Below are 19673 nucleotides of genomic sequence, written 5' to 3'. Positions count from 1 at the left end.
AAATTCAAAGCACTATGTGTGGCTCAAACCTAACACTGCCCATGCATAAAGACACACCATCCCTACAGTGAAGTATGGTGGTGGCAGCATCATGCTGTGAGGATACTTCTCATCAGCAGGGACTGGGCATCTTGTTACAATTGAAGGAAGAATCGATGGAACAAAATACAGGAAAATACTGCAAGAGAATCTGCTTCAGTCCACTAAAAAACTGAAGCTTGGGAGAAAATTCACCTTTCAATGATCCCAAGCACAAGGCCAAAGCAACATTGGAGTGGCTCAAGAACAAAAAGGTGAATGTCCTACAGTGGCCCAGTCAAAGTCCTGATCTCAATCCCATTGAGAATCTGTGGCACTATTTGAAAATTGCAGTCCACAAGCATCGTCCAACCAACCTGAACAACCTGGAGCAAATCTGCCAAGAAGAATGGGCCAAAATCACCCCGACACTGTGTGCAAAGCTGGTACATACTTACCCCAAAAGACTTAAAGCTGTTATTGCAGCGAAAGGTGGCTCTACCAAATATTAATGTGTGGGGGTTGAACACTTATGCAAGCAAGATATTTCAGTTTTTTATTTTTCTTAAAAATATTTCCCAACATAAAACCAATGTCACCTTGCAATAATTGATTTTGAGTTTAAGTGTTTTAAAATAAAATATCGAACAGAACGAAATTTCAATGTACCATTTGTAATTCGGTAATATGAGAGAATTGGTCAGGGGTCTGAATACCTTTGCAAGGCACTGTGTATATATATATATATATATATATATATATATATATATATATATATATATATATATATATTATATATATATAATTTATTATATCCCTTCAGTCGCTCCATGCTGCGACGATTTCTCTTTGTCTCTCACGGAGTTCAGCTATAAGTTCGATGCTCTTTCTTCAAGGGCTACTGCCTACCTGATCACTGTACCAGCATTCATTTCCTGATCCGACATCACCCACAAGCTATCGTGCTACAGAGCTTTAAATGAATAAATAATGAGCACTTAAGCAGTGTAATCCAACAAAAAATTGTGCTAGTTTTAATTGTGTTAGCAATGCTATATAAAAACAATCGATGCCTGTCCCAAAACAGCGGGAAAAAAATGATCAAAACTCAAGACCGGCTGTAAGGGCAAAAAAGGGTGAACTGGATATAAAAGGCAGAAGAGAAACATGTTTTGTTGCTTTGCAACAGCGGTCATTGGGGGCTGGCCTGGAAACTGTATTTTATGTTACACAATGATTCCTCTCCTTACAGACCACACACTGCTCTGGTTTCTGTTAAAAAGGAAGTTAAAGCAGCAACAAAAGTATATTTTAAGAAAATGTACTGCTATTATCACCACAAACTCATTTCAAATAAAATAAAAGCAATAATAATGTTGCCTACAAGTGACAGACAAAAAATGTTATATTTACTGTGGAATTTGTTTCACCTTTAGTGGAATTACCATACAGTATATTTGCAGTCATTTTGCCATGTGTATTGAATCCTATGTAAGTCCACTAGTGCAAGATGGCATTCACAGATGCTTGTCCTTTCACAGTACAGTACAGTAGATTTTATTACTATCACAGTTATCCGAAACAGTCATCAAAACAAAATTGTCCAATTCTGGTGTACAGTATCCAAGCAATTCAGTAAATCTGCAGAATAATAGAAAGTGATTTGGTGTAGCTGCCAATATATTGAGCCATAACTGGGGCACTTTTCCCCATGGATACATTGGTGAGCCATTAAGCCAGCACCAAGTCAAAGCCTTTTATAACTGTATCCTCCGCAGCAGACTGCTTTGGAAGCCGCACGTGTGAAGCCATCTAAGCGATTAATCTAAAGGCAAGCAGAGAGACAAGATTGTCCTCGGCTGAGATCCAAATAGGGGCCATATGGACACCAGATGAAACCTTCAGCACTTTGTCAGCATGATAGATTAAAGGCATGGCCTTGCTGGTCTTTCCAGCTGTGATTTGGTTGAGTTGAACAACAAGGAGCCTTAATTACAGAGGCTGTCTAAAGTGCGGATTCAAGTGAAGTTTTCCCCCTTCCCCAGAGGTTCAGCCAACTTAAACTACAGAAATGATGCAGGGCAAACATGACTTCTAAGGACAGTTGGCCTGTGGGAATCCTTATCGTGGCAATCATCATTAAAGCAGTGACATTGCTACACTTATTGTAATGCCTTCGTCGTCTGTTTACCGTAACCACAAGTGGCATGAAAACACAATACGAGATTCCGGGCGCAGTATGAAATTGGACAGTACCCGTAGAAGCAGAGTGTTATTTTGTCTGGCATAACATTAAGTGGCCTAATAGGTACCAGAATGGGAGGGGTTTGATTTATTTTGAATATCTATTAAAGCAGACAGGTAATTTGAAGGTACAAAAATAAAACAAAGAAACCAGTCAGTTTAGATAAACAGCTACAGTATTACAATTCACGCTTGCTTAAATCAGTTGAACAGACCACAGTTTTTTCAGTTTATTATTTTTGCCACCCCCCCCCCAGAAAATGAATTAATATCATCCAATTTAAAAAATAAAAAAACAGTGAGTTAGTGTCATGTGAAAGATAACTATGCAGAACTTTGTTATACTGTGCAGTATCACAAATGAAAAGGCTAGCAAAACCCAGGAGAGTTGAAGTTTAATATTGATAAGAGATGTCAACATTTGCCTACAGTCTTCCCATCCTCCAGTTATAAAGGTCATATTTTAAATAACTTTAAGAACCCACAAGTAATTAATACTAAGGACTTCTAACTGTGCTCATGATTGACAGGAGACATCTTCCCTGAGAGGGAAGAAGGAGGCACCGTTTTTCATTATCCGACAAGGCCACTGGCAGTTTGTGTAGGAGAAAATGATACGTACGACTATTTGAACTTCCTAAAACATTGCCATTCTAAGTACAGATATATATGTGTGTGTGTGTGTGTACTATATAGTTATCCAGCATCATTGCAAACACTTGCCCTGAAACTTTTATACTATTCTGGTGCTGCTGGAAAGTGGACAAATGGAAATAAAGTCTGATCTGTTGAAATTGGGAGCTTTGATAGGTGTCCGACTGCTGTCAAGAGTCTTCCAAGTGAGCTTAAATTGCTCAGCAGCTAGAGGTAGTCTATGAGATTGTAGAAGATTTTATTCAAATGTTAAAAATTCTATATTAAGCTACAGTAATCTATCACTATTTACCAGTATTAGAAATAGGAGGTTCACCACTTCCAAGAGATTCAAAGATGAACATACACACATTAAACAGTAGACAGATGCTTTCTGGTTTGAGAAGTTTGTGTATTACTGGGTATTTAAATACAATTCCACATTATCATTATTCTTTACTCCCCTTTCCCAAATAGCGTACAGCTATTGACAAAAGTTTAGCATCACTTAGAATTTAGGATTGAGAATTTTAAAAAAAACAACAAAAAAAAAAACAATATGAACATAATTTAGATGTTTTATTTAACATCATGTAATAATAATAATAAAAAAAGCCACTATACGATTTTGCAAAAGTCTACCACAAGCCAGGCAATTCTTTTCAATTTTTGTCAGTTTTTTATTAAGTATATAGAAAGCTACAAAGTGGTATGTAATTCCCTATGTTAATGTAAAATTATTCAGAAAGTTTCATGAATCAAAATTAGTTATTTCTATAAGGTGATGCAAAACGTTTGGCCATTAGATAATATATCTATATATATATTATATATATATATCATATGCATCCTTTATATTTATTAATATATATAGTATATTATATATATATAATATATAATATATTATATATATTATCTCTATTATATATATATATATATATATATATATATATATAAATATATATTTTTCAGCTATATATTTCAGATATATATAGGAATTCCGCCTCGGTATTAGAAAGACTAGAGAGATAAATCAGATTGTGTCTAGTACTTACACTACTTTAGTGTCAGACCTCCCACAGAGAGTTCACAAACATGCATTAGGAGAGAGTCATAATTTCATAACACCTGAGGATGGGCGTTTGTTGTTCATTTTACTTGGTGACTGTCAAGACTGGTACGGTTCTAAGCTCTGTTTTGAGGTAGAGTGAACAAGTGTCCCACAGTTGTTATGCTTTGTTAGAACATGCATAATAATTGGAGTACTACTGTACTTCTAGGACTCATTGTTCATTAAAATATTTTGCAGTTATTTAAAACATGGAATAAATATCTATTCAGCAATACTAAGATATTTAATTGAGCCAGAGATTTTAAAATGATAAACACTTGCCTGTCACAAAGACAGCTGCAGTGGGTGACGTCAGACCAGAACCAGGAACCAACTCATAAACAGCAGAGAGGTGGAGTTTGGTGAAGCTGAGCGTTTGGTTGCACTCAGCATTTAATAAATGAACAAACAGAAAATAAAAGGTTGCAAGACAAACAAAACACAGGACACGACACTGGTAGCCAAAACAAAGAGATGAAACAAAACAGACTAACACAGACAAACATGGTGAGCTGAAATTATTATATCTATTACTATTAGCTCCATCTCCAATCCCGTTCTCCACTCACTGAACACACAACCCCGAGTGAGTGAAAACGTGCTGCTTTTATGCAGTTGTTCCGAGACTCGATTGCTAATCAGTCATTCAGTTGGAGTCTCGGTACAACTGCATGTGAATTAATAAGTGCAATTCCCTATGCTCACATATTACTACATTTTACCTGCACGTGAAGTCTGTGCAATCCTCGTGCCTAAATACAAATATGCATTTTAAACCACTCGTGTTACACAGATCCATTTATATCCCGTGTACCAATGACTATGCACCAACATTAACACACTACACATAACATACAACACAAATAAATAACCCAAGGGCGGGGCACTTTGCCACAATGCCTCACCAGTCAATGAGTATTTATGTATCCCAGTACTTGTTGTTGGGTTCTGTACACCAATGGTCTTTAGAGAACATTTGTTATGATTCAATATACAGTAGATGTTCCAGACAGTTTAAACCATGGCATGTTCAGAAAGTTCAATCACAGTCCAATGTGTAGTCATCACCAGCGGCATGACATCTGCTTTCTGTTTGAGGGGATAAGCATCATTGCTAGTTAACCACATACTGTATTTGTGTGTGTGGGACATGGTCTGTGATTGCATTTAAAAGTAGGTGTGGAAGGAAGGAAGTGATGAGGTTTTATCACAAAAAAAAAGTATGGAAAGTCTGTTTCACAAGGTGTCACTGCTTTTTGCTTTCTGATTATTTATTGCTGCGGTGATGAAATCGTCTTAGTCTTTTATGGGGGAGTTTAAAAAACAAATGCACATGAAAGCTGAGCTCCGTTAGACAAGCCAAAGACTCTAATCACTTTTCACTTAACACTTGTAGATTATAACTAGCTTTGTGATTTTACTATTTAGTATTTAAACTGAAATGGTTCAGAAACTGATCCATGCTTTATTTCGCAGGCGGTTAAGTCAGAGACCAACTGCGGAAGAATTGGAACAGAGAAACATTCTCAAACGTAAGTAACAGAGCACATTGTATACAATCTGACAGGCAGATTTCTGTAGTCTTATTTTATTACTTCATTATCTAATCTATATTTTTAATAGTGAAGATGGTTTAATCAGGAAATTCTTCTATGATTCCAGTCAAATTTACTTGATCTTTTAGTTTGAACTGAAGGGACCATGAGTGCCCAAAACAAACCCTTCTCATGGCAAACAATAAAATATGTTTTTATTCTTATTCTAGTGTTACTCAGAAAATGTTATTAATTCTTCAAGTGGGGTTGTGGATCAATGTGATCACTGTTTCCAGATGCTTGTTTTACATTCATTAGAGTACCATCTGCAGTATCTTATTTTGATAGATTACGTGTAAAATAATTTGGGTGATTGGTAAAATTTGTGTGTTCAATTCGACACAACATAACTTACCAAAAATGTAATCAGGTTGGTATGGCTGTAACTGTCATTCTAGCTAAAGACACTAGTGGCTTCTGTAATTAATTGTTCTGCTTCAATGTTCACAGTAATGTGGATGGATGGAGTTTATTTGTATCTCTCTCAAATCACAGTTGTGGGAATGCCAGTGTCTTTTTACTGTATTGGTTCATTATTGACCTCATGATATCACTTTAAGATTGTACCCCATTCTTTTTAAAGCTTTAACACAGAATGTTATGTTTATTATTTTATAAGCCTGTTATTTGTTGTTACTTCCATATGTGGTCAAACCATGTCTGTGTAGTTACAATTTCAGCCGTTTACATTTCACAACAGTAAGCAGATCCTCTTGAAACTGTTGCTAGGTTAGGGGTAGGGCTAAACTGCATACTTGCATGTCTCATTTGTAATTACAACACATGTGTCATATATACTGTGTGTGTGTGTGTGTGTGTGTGTGTGTGAGTGTTTATATATATATATATATATATATATATATATATATATATATATATATATATATATATATATAGTGGCCTGTATATAGTAACAGTGCCTGTACATACTTGCCCATGTGCAGTACATTTAAATGCTGTAACATGGATAGATTTGGCTCTAGAACCAAATTCAGTGACGTTTGTTTAACTTGTTCCATCATTTACAGCAAGGAATGAACAAGAGGAGCAGGACGAAAGGCGAGAACTCAAAAGAAGGTTAAGCCGAAAGGTATGAAAGGCCTGTTTTTTTTTTACTTTACCTTTTTTTTATTGTATTGATTTATTTTAAAATGGGTTTACATTATGACAAAGTAAACAATAGTGATCTTTTGATTGCCATTGTTTTTTATTTAGTTTCATTGACAGAAAAACATTAGAAAAAAGTATGTGCCATTTGCGTGTAAATGCAGCAGGACGCTCTGCAAGCCAGCACTCCTCTCAGCGCTGGTTACCACTTCTTGTGAGGTGATGTTTTTTACAAATTTGTGTCAAATACGGCGAGTGAAGGGTCATGTTACTGTGCAAAGGGTCATGTTTCAGCGCACAAGAAATTTGTGAAGTTGTGGCGCAGATTTTCATGGTATATGAGGAGGTTTTAGGTTATGTTTCAGCGTGCAAGGAGAATCAGGTTGTGGAGCAGAGGATTATGGGATTTATAGAGCTCAGGAGAAATGTTTCTGTTGAGTCAATGAAGCCGTGATCATTCACTATGTTTAATTGGGATACAGTATTATCAAATTATGAACAAGACAAGACAGGTTTGCGTAGCACAGTGCAGTGATTATGCTGCGGAAAAAAAAATACAAAATGATCTTGCAAAAGTCTTCCCGAAGACAATAGTAATACAATATTTCATGTTAGATTTTGAAAGGATACATTTTAAAATTTGTGTGAGTTTTTTTTACAGCAGTATGTAATATTGTACTGCCCTGTATGACCTGTAAGTTGCCTTGGATGAAGGTGTCTGTCAAATAAATAAAAATAATAAATAAATAAATAAATAATAATAATAATAATAATAATAATAATAATAATTTGTTAACGTATCATTATTCAGCTGGCTTCATTTACCTTTATGAAACACAATGTCTTAATAATAAAGGCGGATGCAAAACATTTGGCCATAGCTGTACATTTTAAAAAGAATACAATAAAAAAATAATAACAAAAAATAATGTATGGTCCATTACCTTCATGTATAACTGGATATCCCTATTCTATAAAATGTTATTAGTAATTTTAAAAAATGGATGAGATGAGCAGTAAAATTAGTTATATTTTTTCACTTTGAATTGTGTTATTCAGTTGCTTCATTTAAACTCTTTGTCTCCTTGTTTTCCAGCTGAGTCAGAGGCCTACAGTAGAGGAGCTGCGAGAAAAGAGGATCCTGATCCGCTTCAGTGACTATGTGGAGCTGGCCGACGCACAAGACTACGACAGGCGTGCAGACAAGCCATGGACGCGGCTAACAGCAGCTGACAAAGTAAGAAACATTCAGCGCTTACTGAACTAGGGGAAGAAACCCATCACAAGGTCATTTTTTCTATTTTTAATATCTTAAACTGAGGCAAAACGGGACTAAGTACTAAAATACAATGAAGCATTGTAATTATACAGCCTCATTCTAGTTGGCTGCTCATGGGGCACTATTTTATAGATATAAATTGAATAGGTATTTAGGTTCCTGATAATTCAAATGGGTCCCTTTGTGTAAACAAATAAATACAAGAATGCAAACTACATACTCTCTAATTTAGTTTACATCAATCCAGGTTTGTCCAAAACGTTTTGAGTGTAACAGTGGCTCGCAAGTGACTTTGGGAACGCTCATGTTTTTGTGCTGACTTGGATAGACATTTTGTAGCCAGTGCTGTTCCATATCGTCTTTTCTGTACTGAACAAAAGACCAGCAGTATATTTGTTTTCAATTGACAGTTACCAGTAAGCCACTGTGGCAAAGTGCCCGCCCCTGTGCGTATTTTGTGTTGTATGTTAATGTTGGTGTATAGTCATTGGTACACGGGATAAATGGGTCTGTGTAACACGAGTGTTTAAAATGTATATTTGTATTTAGGCACAAGGATTGCACAGCATTTCACGTGCAGGTAAAAAGTAATAATATGTGAGCACGGGAATTGCACTTTATTAATTCATGTGCAGTTGTACCGAGACTCCAATTGAATGATTATCAATCGAGTCTCGGTACAGCTGCATAGAAGCAGCATGTTTTCGTCCACTCTGGGTTGTGTGTTTGGTGAGTGGAGAACGAGATTGGAGATGGAGGTAATAACGTAAAGTAAATAAGTAAAATATCTGCTCACTGTGGTTGTCTTTGTAGTTCATTTTGTTTGTCTTTTTGTTTTGGTGACGAGTGCCGTGTCCTGTATTTTTGTTTGTACAACATTTTTATTTTCTGTTCTGTTCATTTATTAAATGCTGAGAGAAACCATTCGCTCAACTCCACCAAACTCCACCTCGCTCTGGTGTTTATTTCCTGTTTCTGGTCTGACGTCACCCACTCCGGCCGTCTTTGTAACAGCCACGAATACCTTTTATAATTTGAATGTTGGAAGTGGCGGGTATATTTGTGGTGTACACCTCCCTTTTTTAACAATCTCCAATTTTAATGAGAAAGTTCTTCTTGTAAATTGATTTGTAACTAAATCGACTATCATGGGGTTTCCGTGCAGGTCAATTTACATGTGAAATGGCGATGCGCGTGCACGTTTGGGAGAATTACTCAGGTAAATCAGGTTTGTGGCCGAAAAAAACGGCCAAAGAGAGGGATAGGGTAAATCTAATTTACTCCTGTCAATGATGAAACAAATGGGAAAATCCACACCCAGTTTCGCATGGAAACCCGCATTTCACATGTAAATGTTAATGAGCATGTTTATTCTTAACTATCAATATTGCAAGGGAGCAGGTCACTTGTTACTCTGGATTCTAAGACGACAGAAAGTAGTGGCTTATGGGTGATTTTATGCTTAACAGTTGTAGTTCACCTTAATGATAATGCGGGCAGCTTTTTTTATTATTGTGTTTTGCTGTGTCTGGTCTGTAATGTTGTATATCTCTTGTGGGTTTACAGTTCTGTATAAAACCACTTACCATGAACTGCGTTATGCCTGTGTTATTGTATTAATGCAGCTGTTTGAGAATACCCTTGCTGCTTCAATGTCTAACTGAATTAATTCCCGTCCTTTTTTTGATCCCAGCTATGTGCAAAGCCAACACGTGTCTGCCCTCCACGTTAGTAAATATAGTTGGTGAACTGGATCTCAGCGCAACAACATATATACCAACAGCACAACAACATATATACCAACAAGTTGTTGATGCCCTATCTGAACTGACCAAATAACATTGCAAATGAAAGTATTAACTGTGTTTTATTTGTTTGCATCATTAATATCTGACACAACAGTAAATCCAACACTACTTAAAAGAAAGGAGAGAATCTCTGACAGCACGAGACTCTTCAGATCGCTCCTGTCCAATTGAAACTGGCGGCTGAGGTAGCCTTCACAGTTGCCAAGTTCGCTTATATAATAAGCAGAATTGTGCTTGTTTTTGAAAGTAGGTGGTTGGAACTTGCATGAACACCCATACTCTAACACGGGTTTGCTTGTTTTGGGCTTATTTTGAAAAGCAGTGTCGCTTTTTTTTTTCTTGTGAGACTTGGCAACACTGGTAACCTTCCCTGTTTGTCTCACAGCAGGCAGTGGCAATTTGGGCAATGAACTAATGCTGCACTTCAGTCCGTTTCATCAGTATCTGCCACCTCTCTTTCAAGTGCCCACTATCCATATTTGCCCAAGCATGGTGTTGAAGGCTCCCTCAGCAGCTGTCAGCCATCCGGACGGGTAGGGTTTCTAAACCAGGGTAGTGTACGCAGCATCACCTGATCCCTTATATGCTGTATTGCCTGAATGAATATATCATATATATATATATATATATATATATATATATATATATATATATATATATATATATATATATATATATACAGTGCCTTGCAAAAGTATTCAGACCCCTGACCAATTCTCTCATATTACTGAATTACAAATGGTACATTGAAATTTCGTTCTGTTTGATATTTTATTTTAAAACACTTAAACTCAAAATCAATTACTGTAAGGTGACATTGGTTTTATGTTGGGAAATATTTTTAAGAAAATAAAAAACTGAAATATCTTGCTTGCTTAAGTATTCAACCCCCACACATTAATATTTGGTAGAGCCACCTTTCGCTGCAATAACAGCTTTAAGTCTTTTGGGGTAAGTATGTACCAGTTTTGCACATAGTGTCAAAGTGATTTTGGCCTATTCTTCTTGGCAGATTTGCTCCAGGTTGTTCAGGTTGGTTGGACAGCGCTTGTGGACCACAATTTTCAAATAATGCCACAGATTCTTGAGATCAGGACTTTGACTGGGCCACTGTAGGACATTCACCTTTTTGTTCTTGAGCCACTCCAATGTTGCTTTGGCCTTGTGCTTGGGATCATTGCCCTGCTGAAAGGTGAATTTTCTCCCAAGCTTCAGTTTTTTAGTAGACTGAAGCAGATTCTCTTGCAGTATTTTCCTGTATTTTGCTCCATCCATTCTTCCTTCAATTGTAACCAGATGCCCAGTCCCTGCTGATGAGAAGCATCCCCACATCATGATGCTGCCACCACCATACTTCACTGTAGAGATAGTGTGTCTTGAGGCATGGGCAGTGTTAGGTTTGCGCCACACATAGTGCTTTGAGTTTTGGCCAAAAAGCTCTATCTTGGTCTCATGTGACCACAAAACCTTTTCCCACATCGCAGCTGTGTCACTCTCATGCTTTCTGGCAAACTCCAGACATGCTTTCAGATGGTACTTTTTGAGTAATGGCTTCTTTCTTGCCATCCTCCCGTACAGGCCAGTGTTATGCAGAGCTCTTGATATGGCTGACTGGTGCGCCATTACTCCACTCCCAGCCACTGAACTCTGTAGCTCCTTCAAAGTGATTGTTGGCCTCTCTGGCTTCTCTCCAAAGTCTCCTGTTTGAGCACTGAGTTTTGAGGTATGGCCTTTTCTTGGCAGTGCCTGGGTGGTGTGATGCACCTTTCACTTCCTGATTATTGATCCAACTGTGCTCACTGGGATATCCAAACACTTGGATATTATTTTGTACCCTTTCCCTAATCTATGCATTTGTATTACTTTATCTCTAACTTCTGTAGAATGCTTTTTGGTCTTCATTTTCCTTCAGATTCACAACCTTACCAATGATCCTTCAACAGTGGGGTTTTTATCCAGAAAATGTGACAGCAACTTTAATGGTTCACAGGTGGAGGCCAATGGTAAGGTAATTGTGCCCTCGTTAGGGCAATTTCTTTCATCAGTGCAAACTGGGAGCTTCCACAGCACAGGGGTTGAACACTTATGCAAGCAAGATATTTCAGTTTTTTATTTTTCTTAAAAATATTTCCCAACATAAAACCAATGTCACCTTACAATAATTGATTCTGAGTTTCAGTGTTTAAAAATAAAATATCAAACAGAATGAAATTTCAATGTACCATTTGTAATTCAGTAATATGAGAGAATTGGTCTGCTTTACTCGAGTAAAATAAATTGAGCGAATGGAAACACAAAAAAGTATTTTACACAAGACATTTTTCTCATGTAAATGTCTCGAGTTAAAAAAAAAAAACTTGCATGGAAACCCCATGTATGATGTCATTTTAAAAAAAGTGTAAAAAGCTTTTCTAAATATTACTTTGAAGTTCTCAATATAATTCTCAATGACTATAGTCTCTATAAAAGCAATATCACGCGGAACGCATCTATTCTTACACTGCTTACCCTATCATATTTATGTCCTGTCTCTGCTTACTGATGATTGGACAACTTCAAAACCAGGGCAGATCTTTGACTTTCCCATTGGTTAAACTCACAAGACCTTTAACTGAAATGGAGAATACCTTCAATTGTTTATGTCCTGCCTCCACTCACTTAGGATTGGACTGCCGCAGAGAAAATGCAGATCTTCTATTGGTTGATCTCATCGCAGACCCTTCAGGAAAACATTAGAGTATGTTTCACAGCATATAAGTGAGCACTGTAACTTGACTGCTGTCGACGCTTTAGTTGACGTTGCCTGGTCGGCAGAGAATGGCTTGAAGACCCTGATAGCACACCCCTGCATTTGAGTGGATAATTATTTAGTATTAGTATTTCAGCAAGTAAATGCTAAAAAAAAAATGAAACATGTTAATTATAGTTGAAAAGGGTCAAGAAAGAAAAGGTTTGTGGTGGCATTATTTGTTTTTACTCTGAGACTTTACAAGTCATTGTAATGAACGCCTGGGGCTCATTTCATAAAAGCAGTTTGCGCTGAATCACAGTCAGTCACCTCGCAGATTAACATTTTGGTTTCAAAAAACTTGGGCTGCGACATCGCAGATTTTGACTGAAACTTGTAACAGTCAGACAGCAACTGCAGGAATCAATTTTTATTGCATATCCTGTTTTAGTACATACCCTGTCGCTCATACAACCAGTTGGCCATCGATATGGCAGAGAAATCAGAAGGAAAACAACATTTGGGGACTAATCAAATCCTCTTGATTCATATACAGACTCAGAATTAATATCAAAGTACCAAGAAGGAAGATCAAATGTATTTTTTTATTTAAACAAAAAAATCTAAATGGATTTTATTAATCAGTTTTTACCTAACTGAGTTATCTGAAACAAAAACAAGTTTTTTAAACCATCAAAAAAAAAAAAAGCAACCTTTTTAATGTGCAAAAATCAGCTTGTTATTAACCCGGAAGTCCATCTTGGATTTACTGTGCATGCTGAATTAACTTTGAGTTTCAATAATAAAATAAATAGATAAATAAATACAAAAATAATTACAATTAAAATAAAAAATATATGTGTGCTGCATTTTGTAATCTGCATTTTATTAGATCAAGAAATTTGATGGATCTGGAATACCAGTTTTGTCTCCAACTGTGATGAGCACTTGTACATATGCAGAAAAGGTTTTAATGCCACAATATTCAAGCCATCTCAGATGCCAACATGAGTTAGATGCTGTCATTTGATTCTGTGGGAGTACAAACGCCAGTTTCATTTGAACAAATTATGATATCGCCAATTGCTTTGCCAGTGGAGATGTTGGTGATGGATGGCTTTTGGGAGACAATAATAATAATAATAATAATAATAATAATAATAATAATAATAATAATAATAATAATAATAATACAATTTTTAAAAAGTTGTATAACTTTATCTATTTTCATTATTGCTTACTTGGATGGATAACACAAGATGTGTGTAATTACTTTGGGTCAAAGACAGCAGGAAGAGCTTCAGTGTCTGCTTTTCTTTTTTGGCTTATTCCAATCCTCTCTCCATACCAGCAACAGCTACTTCACCAATTATATTTAGACTAATAATTGTTCCTCCTCATTGAGGTCTTTTTCATCTCCCTTCTTGTCCCTTCTTTTAATTTTGTTCTGCTCATTAGATCTATCAATTTCTTTCTACTGTTCTCAGCTCCACCCCAACAGTGTTAACTGCATCCATGATCATGTGACACTTTTTTCTTTTCTTTGTGATTCATTTCCTGACAACTTGCTGAATAGAATGGATTTGTGATGACCAGCCAGTTCACTAATTGTATCAATTTATTCTTTTGAAAAATTGGCTTCCTTGGCACACCTGCCATTGTATGTAATTACATAATCGGTCACTGATTTTTCTCAGTGCAGGTCACACTTAAGATATGTTTTATGAAACATATCTTATGTTTTATGAGACTTCTGCGTCCTTGCAAGCACATTGTAAGCACATCGCAATTGCAGAATGTTTATGAAACTGACCCCTGGTTCCTAAGCCTTAAAATCATACATTTAGACTCACAAGGCTCTTTCTACTTCCTTTGCAGAGATGACTCTTTTATAACATCCACAGTAACTCAGTACAGCAACAGTGACACATTGCAGTAATAACACCACATTAGAAAGAAGCCGATAGTTACACTGCCAGATTTTAGGTTACGCAAATTGACAGAAAGCCGAACCAGAGTCCTGGAGCAATTGGACAAACATAATGTATCTCTTATGATTTATGGGAATTGGTCAGGCTGTCACGTGAAATCATGTTTGGAAGAGTAATAAACCCCTTTTCTAAACCATACTAACTCTTTAGTTGCTAGTTAAATGCATATTTTCCTCTGTTAAGAAAGTGTGCAAACAACCCCAGGTTTTAAACATTCTCATTTTTACGCAGTGCCTGACACTTGGATTTATACTTAATTGAAATTTGTATTTGTGCACAAGAGGCTATACAAATGTATTTATAAAGCAGTGTCTTCTCTTGAACTGGCACTACAGTTTGACTGTGCTGTGCTGTACTTTGATTTGTAAATGGAGATTTGCAACTCCTTACTCTGGATAGCCTCTGGATGTCCTTATCACTGTCACTTGGATAGCTGAAGTATAAAGAGCATAATATAAATTATTATTTATTTATTTATTTGGCAAACACCTTTATCCAAAGTGACTTACAGGTGTCGCAGGGCAGTAGCAATAATACTACTTAAATGCAGTATTAACTAGGATGCAGCAAGTTAGGATTACAAGAAGTTATATCTACAGTGACATTAGTAATGCAGTAACGCAAGGATAGTGCATTAGCTGAGGATCCACTAACGTGGTGTTTAGGTCCAGCATAGTAGGAGGGGTAGATCAAGAGATCTACAAGTGTAGTCTAAACAGGTAGGTTGTGAGGAGGCAGCGGAAGGCAGTGGGAGGGATCAGTCGTGAAGTTTTCTGGTAGCTGGTTCCAGGAGGCATGAGGGATTGAAGGTAGGAGAGGACAGTGTGGTGAAGAGTGGTAGCAAGAACAAGGGTCTTGAATTGAATGCAAGCAGAGATAGGCAGCCAGTGGAGGGTGCGAAGCAGAGGTGTAGCACGAGAGTAATGAGGTTGGGAGAATACAAGACGAGCAGCAGAATTTTGAAGGAGCTAAAAGGGGGTGGATAGCCGAGGAAGGGAGACCAGCAAGAGAGAGTTATAGTAATCCAGTCTGGAGAGTACAAGAGCATGGACCGGGGGTTAGGTGGAATAAGTAGTGGGAAAAGGAGAGATTCAGTAGATGTTGCTGAGAAAGAAATGGCAATTGTGAGCCAAGGAAGAGATGTGGAGAGAAAAGGAGAGGGAGGGGTCAAGAGTTACACCTAGGTTTTTAGCAGAGAGAGTGATAGTCAAGGGACACTTTGATGGAGAGGTTAGAGAAGGGAGAGGAAGCAGAAGGAAAGTAGAGGAGATCAGATTTAGAGAGGCTGAGTTTGAGGTAGTGAGAGTGCATCCATGTTGAGATAGCTAAGAGGCATTCTGGTGTGGGAGTCAAAGGAGGGAAAGGAGTGGAAGATCTGGGCGTAACTGCAAAGGCAGCTGCATTGCAGCAGGCTCTGCAGATTACTTTTAAAATATAAAAAGAAACCAACATGTACTAGAAAGCTGAATCCACAAAACAAGTACAGTAGGAAGGCCATTGCACACTGGATTCATTCCTTTTCAGCATGATTAGTTTTACTTGATCTGATGTTCTGTGTGCAAGGATCTTTTGACAGGTTCTCCAAAGTTTTTTTTTTTTTTTTTAATTTAAAAAAATGCAGATTAAGACAGTAAGGTAATGATATAGTATTTATTCTGGATAGTATATATTGTATATGAAAGTCCAAAATTGTTCAAGACAAGTTCTGCAGAATACAAGAAGCATTATCGCATTACAGTTCAGTTTTCTGGGTTATACACTGAACACAAATATAAACATGTAATGTGTTGGTCCCATGTTTCATGAGCTAAAATAAAAGATCCCAGAAATTTTCCACGTACAAAAAGTTTATTTCTCTCAAATTTTGTGCACAAATTTGTTTACTTCCCTGTCAGTGAGCATTTCTCCTTTGCCAAGATAATCCATCCACCTGACAGGTGTGGCATATCAAGAAGCTAATTAAACAGCATGATCATTACTCAGGTGCACCTTGTGCTGGGGACAATAAAAGACCACTCTAAAATGTGCAGTTTTGTCACACAACACAATGCCACAGATGTCTCAAGTTTCGAGGGAGTGTGCAGTTGGCATGCTGACTGCAAGAAGCTGTTGCCAGAGAATTGAATGCTCATTTCTCTACCATAAGCCACCTCCAAAGTCGTTTTAGAGGAGTTCGGCAGTACGTCCAACCGGCCTCTCAAACTCAGATCACGTGTAACCAAGCCAGCCCAGGACTTCCACATTCGGCTTCTTCACCTGCGGCTTCGTCTGAGACCAGCCACTCGGACAGCTGATGAAACTGTGGGTTTGCACAACCGAAGAATTTCTGCACAAACTGTCAGAAACCGTCTCAGGGAAGCTCATGTGCTTGTTCGTCGTCTGACAGCATGTATGGCATCATGTGGGTGAGTGGTTTGCTGATGTCAACGTTGTAAACAGAGTGCCCCATGGTGGCGGTGGGGTTATGGTGTGGGCAGGCATAAGCTACAGACAATGAACACAATTGCATTTTATTGATGGCAATCTGAATAAACAGAGATACCTTGACAAGATCCTGAGGCCCATTATCTGCAACCATCACCTCATGTTTCAGCATTATAATGCACGGCCCCATGTCGCAAGGATCTGTACACAATTCCTGGAAGCTGAAAATGTCCCAGTTCTTCCATGGCCTGCATACTCACCAGACATGTCACCCACTGAGCACGTTTGGGATGCTCTGGATCGACGTGTACGACAGCGGGTTCCAGTTCCCGCCAATATCCAGCAGAGGAGTGGGACAACATTCCACTGGCCACAATCAACAGCCTGCTGAACTCTATGTGAAGGAAATTTGAGTCGCGCTGCATGAGGCAATGGTGGTCACACCAGATACTGACTGGTTTTCTGATCCACGCCCCTACCTTTTTATTAAGGTATCTGTGACCAACAAATGCATATCCATAGATTAGGGCCTAATGGATTTATTTCAATTGACTGATTTCCTTATATGAACTGTAATTCAGTAAAATCTTTGAAATTATTGCATGTTGGGTTCATATTTTTGTTCAGTGTATTAAATATACGCCTATATTTAGCCTCTATAGACTGTGTGCCACTGTTCTCATCCCAGAAATGTGCTTTATTTTAGGCAGCTATCCGGAAAGAGCTCAATGAATTCAAAAGCACTGAAATGGAGGTGCATGAATCAAGTCGGCATTTAACAAGGTAAGAATTGATCTTCGGGAGAACTTCTATTCAAAGAAAACAAAAACAAATAAAGGAACAGTTCACTTGTAAATGCTGGTCCCCTGAAACAGGATACCTTGTGGGCTCTGTTAATCTATGTGTGTTACACAGAGCAACTTAATAACTGCAAACACAAACTGGTTAAGAACCAGTAGCAGATTGACTTTGATTAATAATGAATTGTACATATGCTGTGAAAAGCAAACAAACAAAATAATGTTGACAGTGCTAATAATAAAATGGATTTAAAGCTGTGATGATCATGCCTTTAAGTGTATTTTTTTTTTCAGGTTTCATAGACCCTAGAAGTCTGCTGTAAGAAGAAATGCCACATGGGCTTTTTTATTTTCACAAAGACCTTAAGTGCTGGAATTACAATAGGTGCCCATGTCTACAATAAGGCCAGACGTCTTCTGAATTGCCTTTTTTTTCTAAATACAACCAGTATATCCTTTAATATTATGTAAAAATAAAAAAAAAGTTAAAACGACTACTGTTGATACTCCCACAAATACTAATATTCAGGAGTCCCTGACACAAGCAGGGAACAGATACTGTGCCACATCCACCAATGACTGGCTCTTTGTTGACTTTTTCAATGTCTTGCTTCATCATATTAAGTATACCTGTGAGTTTGTCTAATCAGTCTGATCAGCGCAACATTTGTGTAGCAAATCCTCATGTGCTACATGCTTCGACAGCTGTGTTCAGTAACAGACCGTGTTTGGCTCTTCGGTATCCTCCGTCAGAGGGCCAGAGCCTGTGTTTAAGGAGGGATGGCAGTGTCTTCGAACTGACTACTATTACACAGATCTCTTCTTTCTTTTTCAATGTTGCTAGAAGGATTTCCATGCACTGTTTGAAGTCTTGTACATTATAAATTAATTGTCCCTTACTAATATTACAGGTGAAGTGTGATTGGCTTGAATAACACAATTCAGAAATAATAATAATAATAATAATAATAATAATAATAATAATAATAATAATAATAATATTTATTGCTAACTGTGAAATGAAAGTGCAGACAACGTGTTTGTTTGCCAGTGTTTCTGTATATTGTGTTTATACTACTGTCCTGTTCAATTATCATAACAATTTAATATATTCTTGGGGGTCGTTGGAAGGAGAACACTGGGTGCTATCTTTAAAACTGGTTTAAAGGAGCGTGCCCTATTTATTAAACTTTTAATGATTTGTTTTACAGTTTGTTGGTTTAAAATCACTTGTTTTATTAAAAAGTTTGTTTGGTGTTCTTTTAATAAAAATAAACTCAAGCAAAGGTTTTATGAATAGAGCCCACAATTTGTGAAAATATTTTAATTAAATTAATATATATATAATATATATATATATATATATATATATATATATATATATATATATATATATATATATATATATATACAGTGCCTATAGAAAGTCTACACCCCCTTGAACTTTTTTCACATTTTGTTGTGTCAGTGCATCAGAATTTCGTGCATTTAAATTTTTTTCCACTTATCTACACTATTATTTACAAAACTGTTCAAGCTCTGTCAAGTTCCTTGGGGAGCGTTGATGGACAGCAATCTTCAAGTCATGCCACACATTTTCGATTGGATTTAGGTCGGGGCTCTGACTGGGCCACTCAAGGTCATTTACCTTTTTGTTCCTTAGCCACTCCACTGTAGCTTTGGCTGTGTGCTTTGGGTCATTGTCATACTGAAAGGTAAAGTTCCGTCCCAGTTTCAGCTTTCTTGCAGAGGGCAGCAGATTTTCCTCAAGGACTTCTCTGTTCTTTGCTCCATTCATTTGCCCTTCTATCCTGACAAGTGCCCCAGTCCCTGCCGATGAGAAACATCCTCATAACATGGTACTTCCACCACCATGTTTCACAGTAGAGATGGTATTATTTAAGTGATGCACTGTGTTGGGTTTGCACCAAACGT

The 19673-nt window shown here is 37.3% G+C and overlaps 1 protein-coding gene across 4 annotated transcripts in view; it reads left to right on the top strand.

Moving 5' to 3' along the window:
- The window catches only part of LOC121314594 (phosphatase and actin regulator 1-like), a 226707-nt gene extending 207743 nt beyond the window's left edge, over positions 1 to 18964 (top strand). For all 4 annotated transcript variants that reach the window (XM_041248022.1, XM_041248023.1, XM_041248020.1 and 1 more), the window contains exons 9-13: positions 5483 to 5538; positions 6630 to 6691; positions 7805 to 7945; positions 17645 to 17721; positions 18033 to 18964. In XM_041248022.1, the coding sequence (XP_041103956.1) occupies positions 5483 to 5538; positions 6630 to 6691; positions 7805 to 7945; positions 17645 to 17721; positions 18033 to 18048 (352 nt within the window). In that variant the 3' untranslated portion in view covers positions 18049 to 18964. The remainder of the gene's footprint in view (positions 1 to 5482; positions 5539 to 6629; positions 6692 to 7804; positions 7946 to 17644; positions 17722 to 18032) is intronic.
- Positions 18965 to 19673: the final 709 nt, after the last annotated feature.

Source organism: Polyodon spathula, chromosome 4 (assembly GCF_017654505.1).
Source record: "Polyodon spathula isolate WHYD16114869_AA chromosome 4, ASM1765450v1, whole genome shotgun sequence".
In the NCBI taxonomy this organism is placed as follows: domain Eukaryota; kingdom Metazoa; phylum Chordata; class Actinopteri; order Acipenseriformes; family Polyodontidae; genus Polyodon; species Polyodon spathula.
This window is presented reverse-complemented; position numbering and strand designations above follow the sequence as displayed.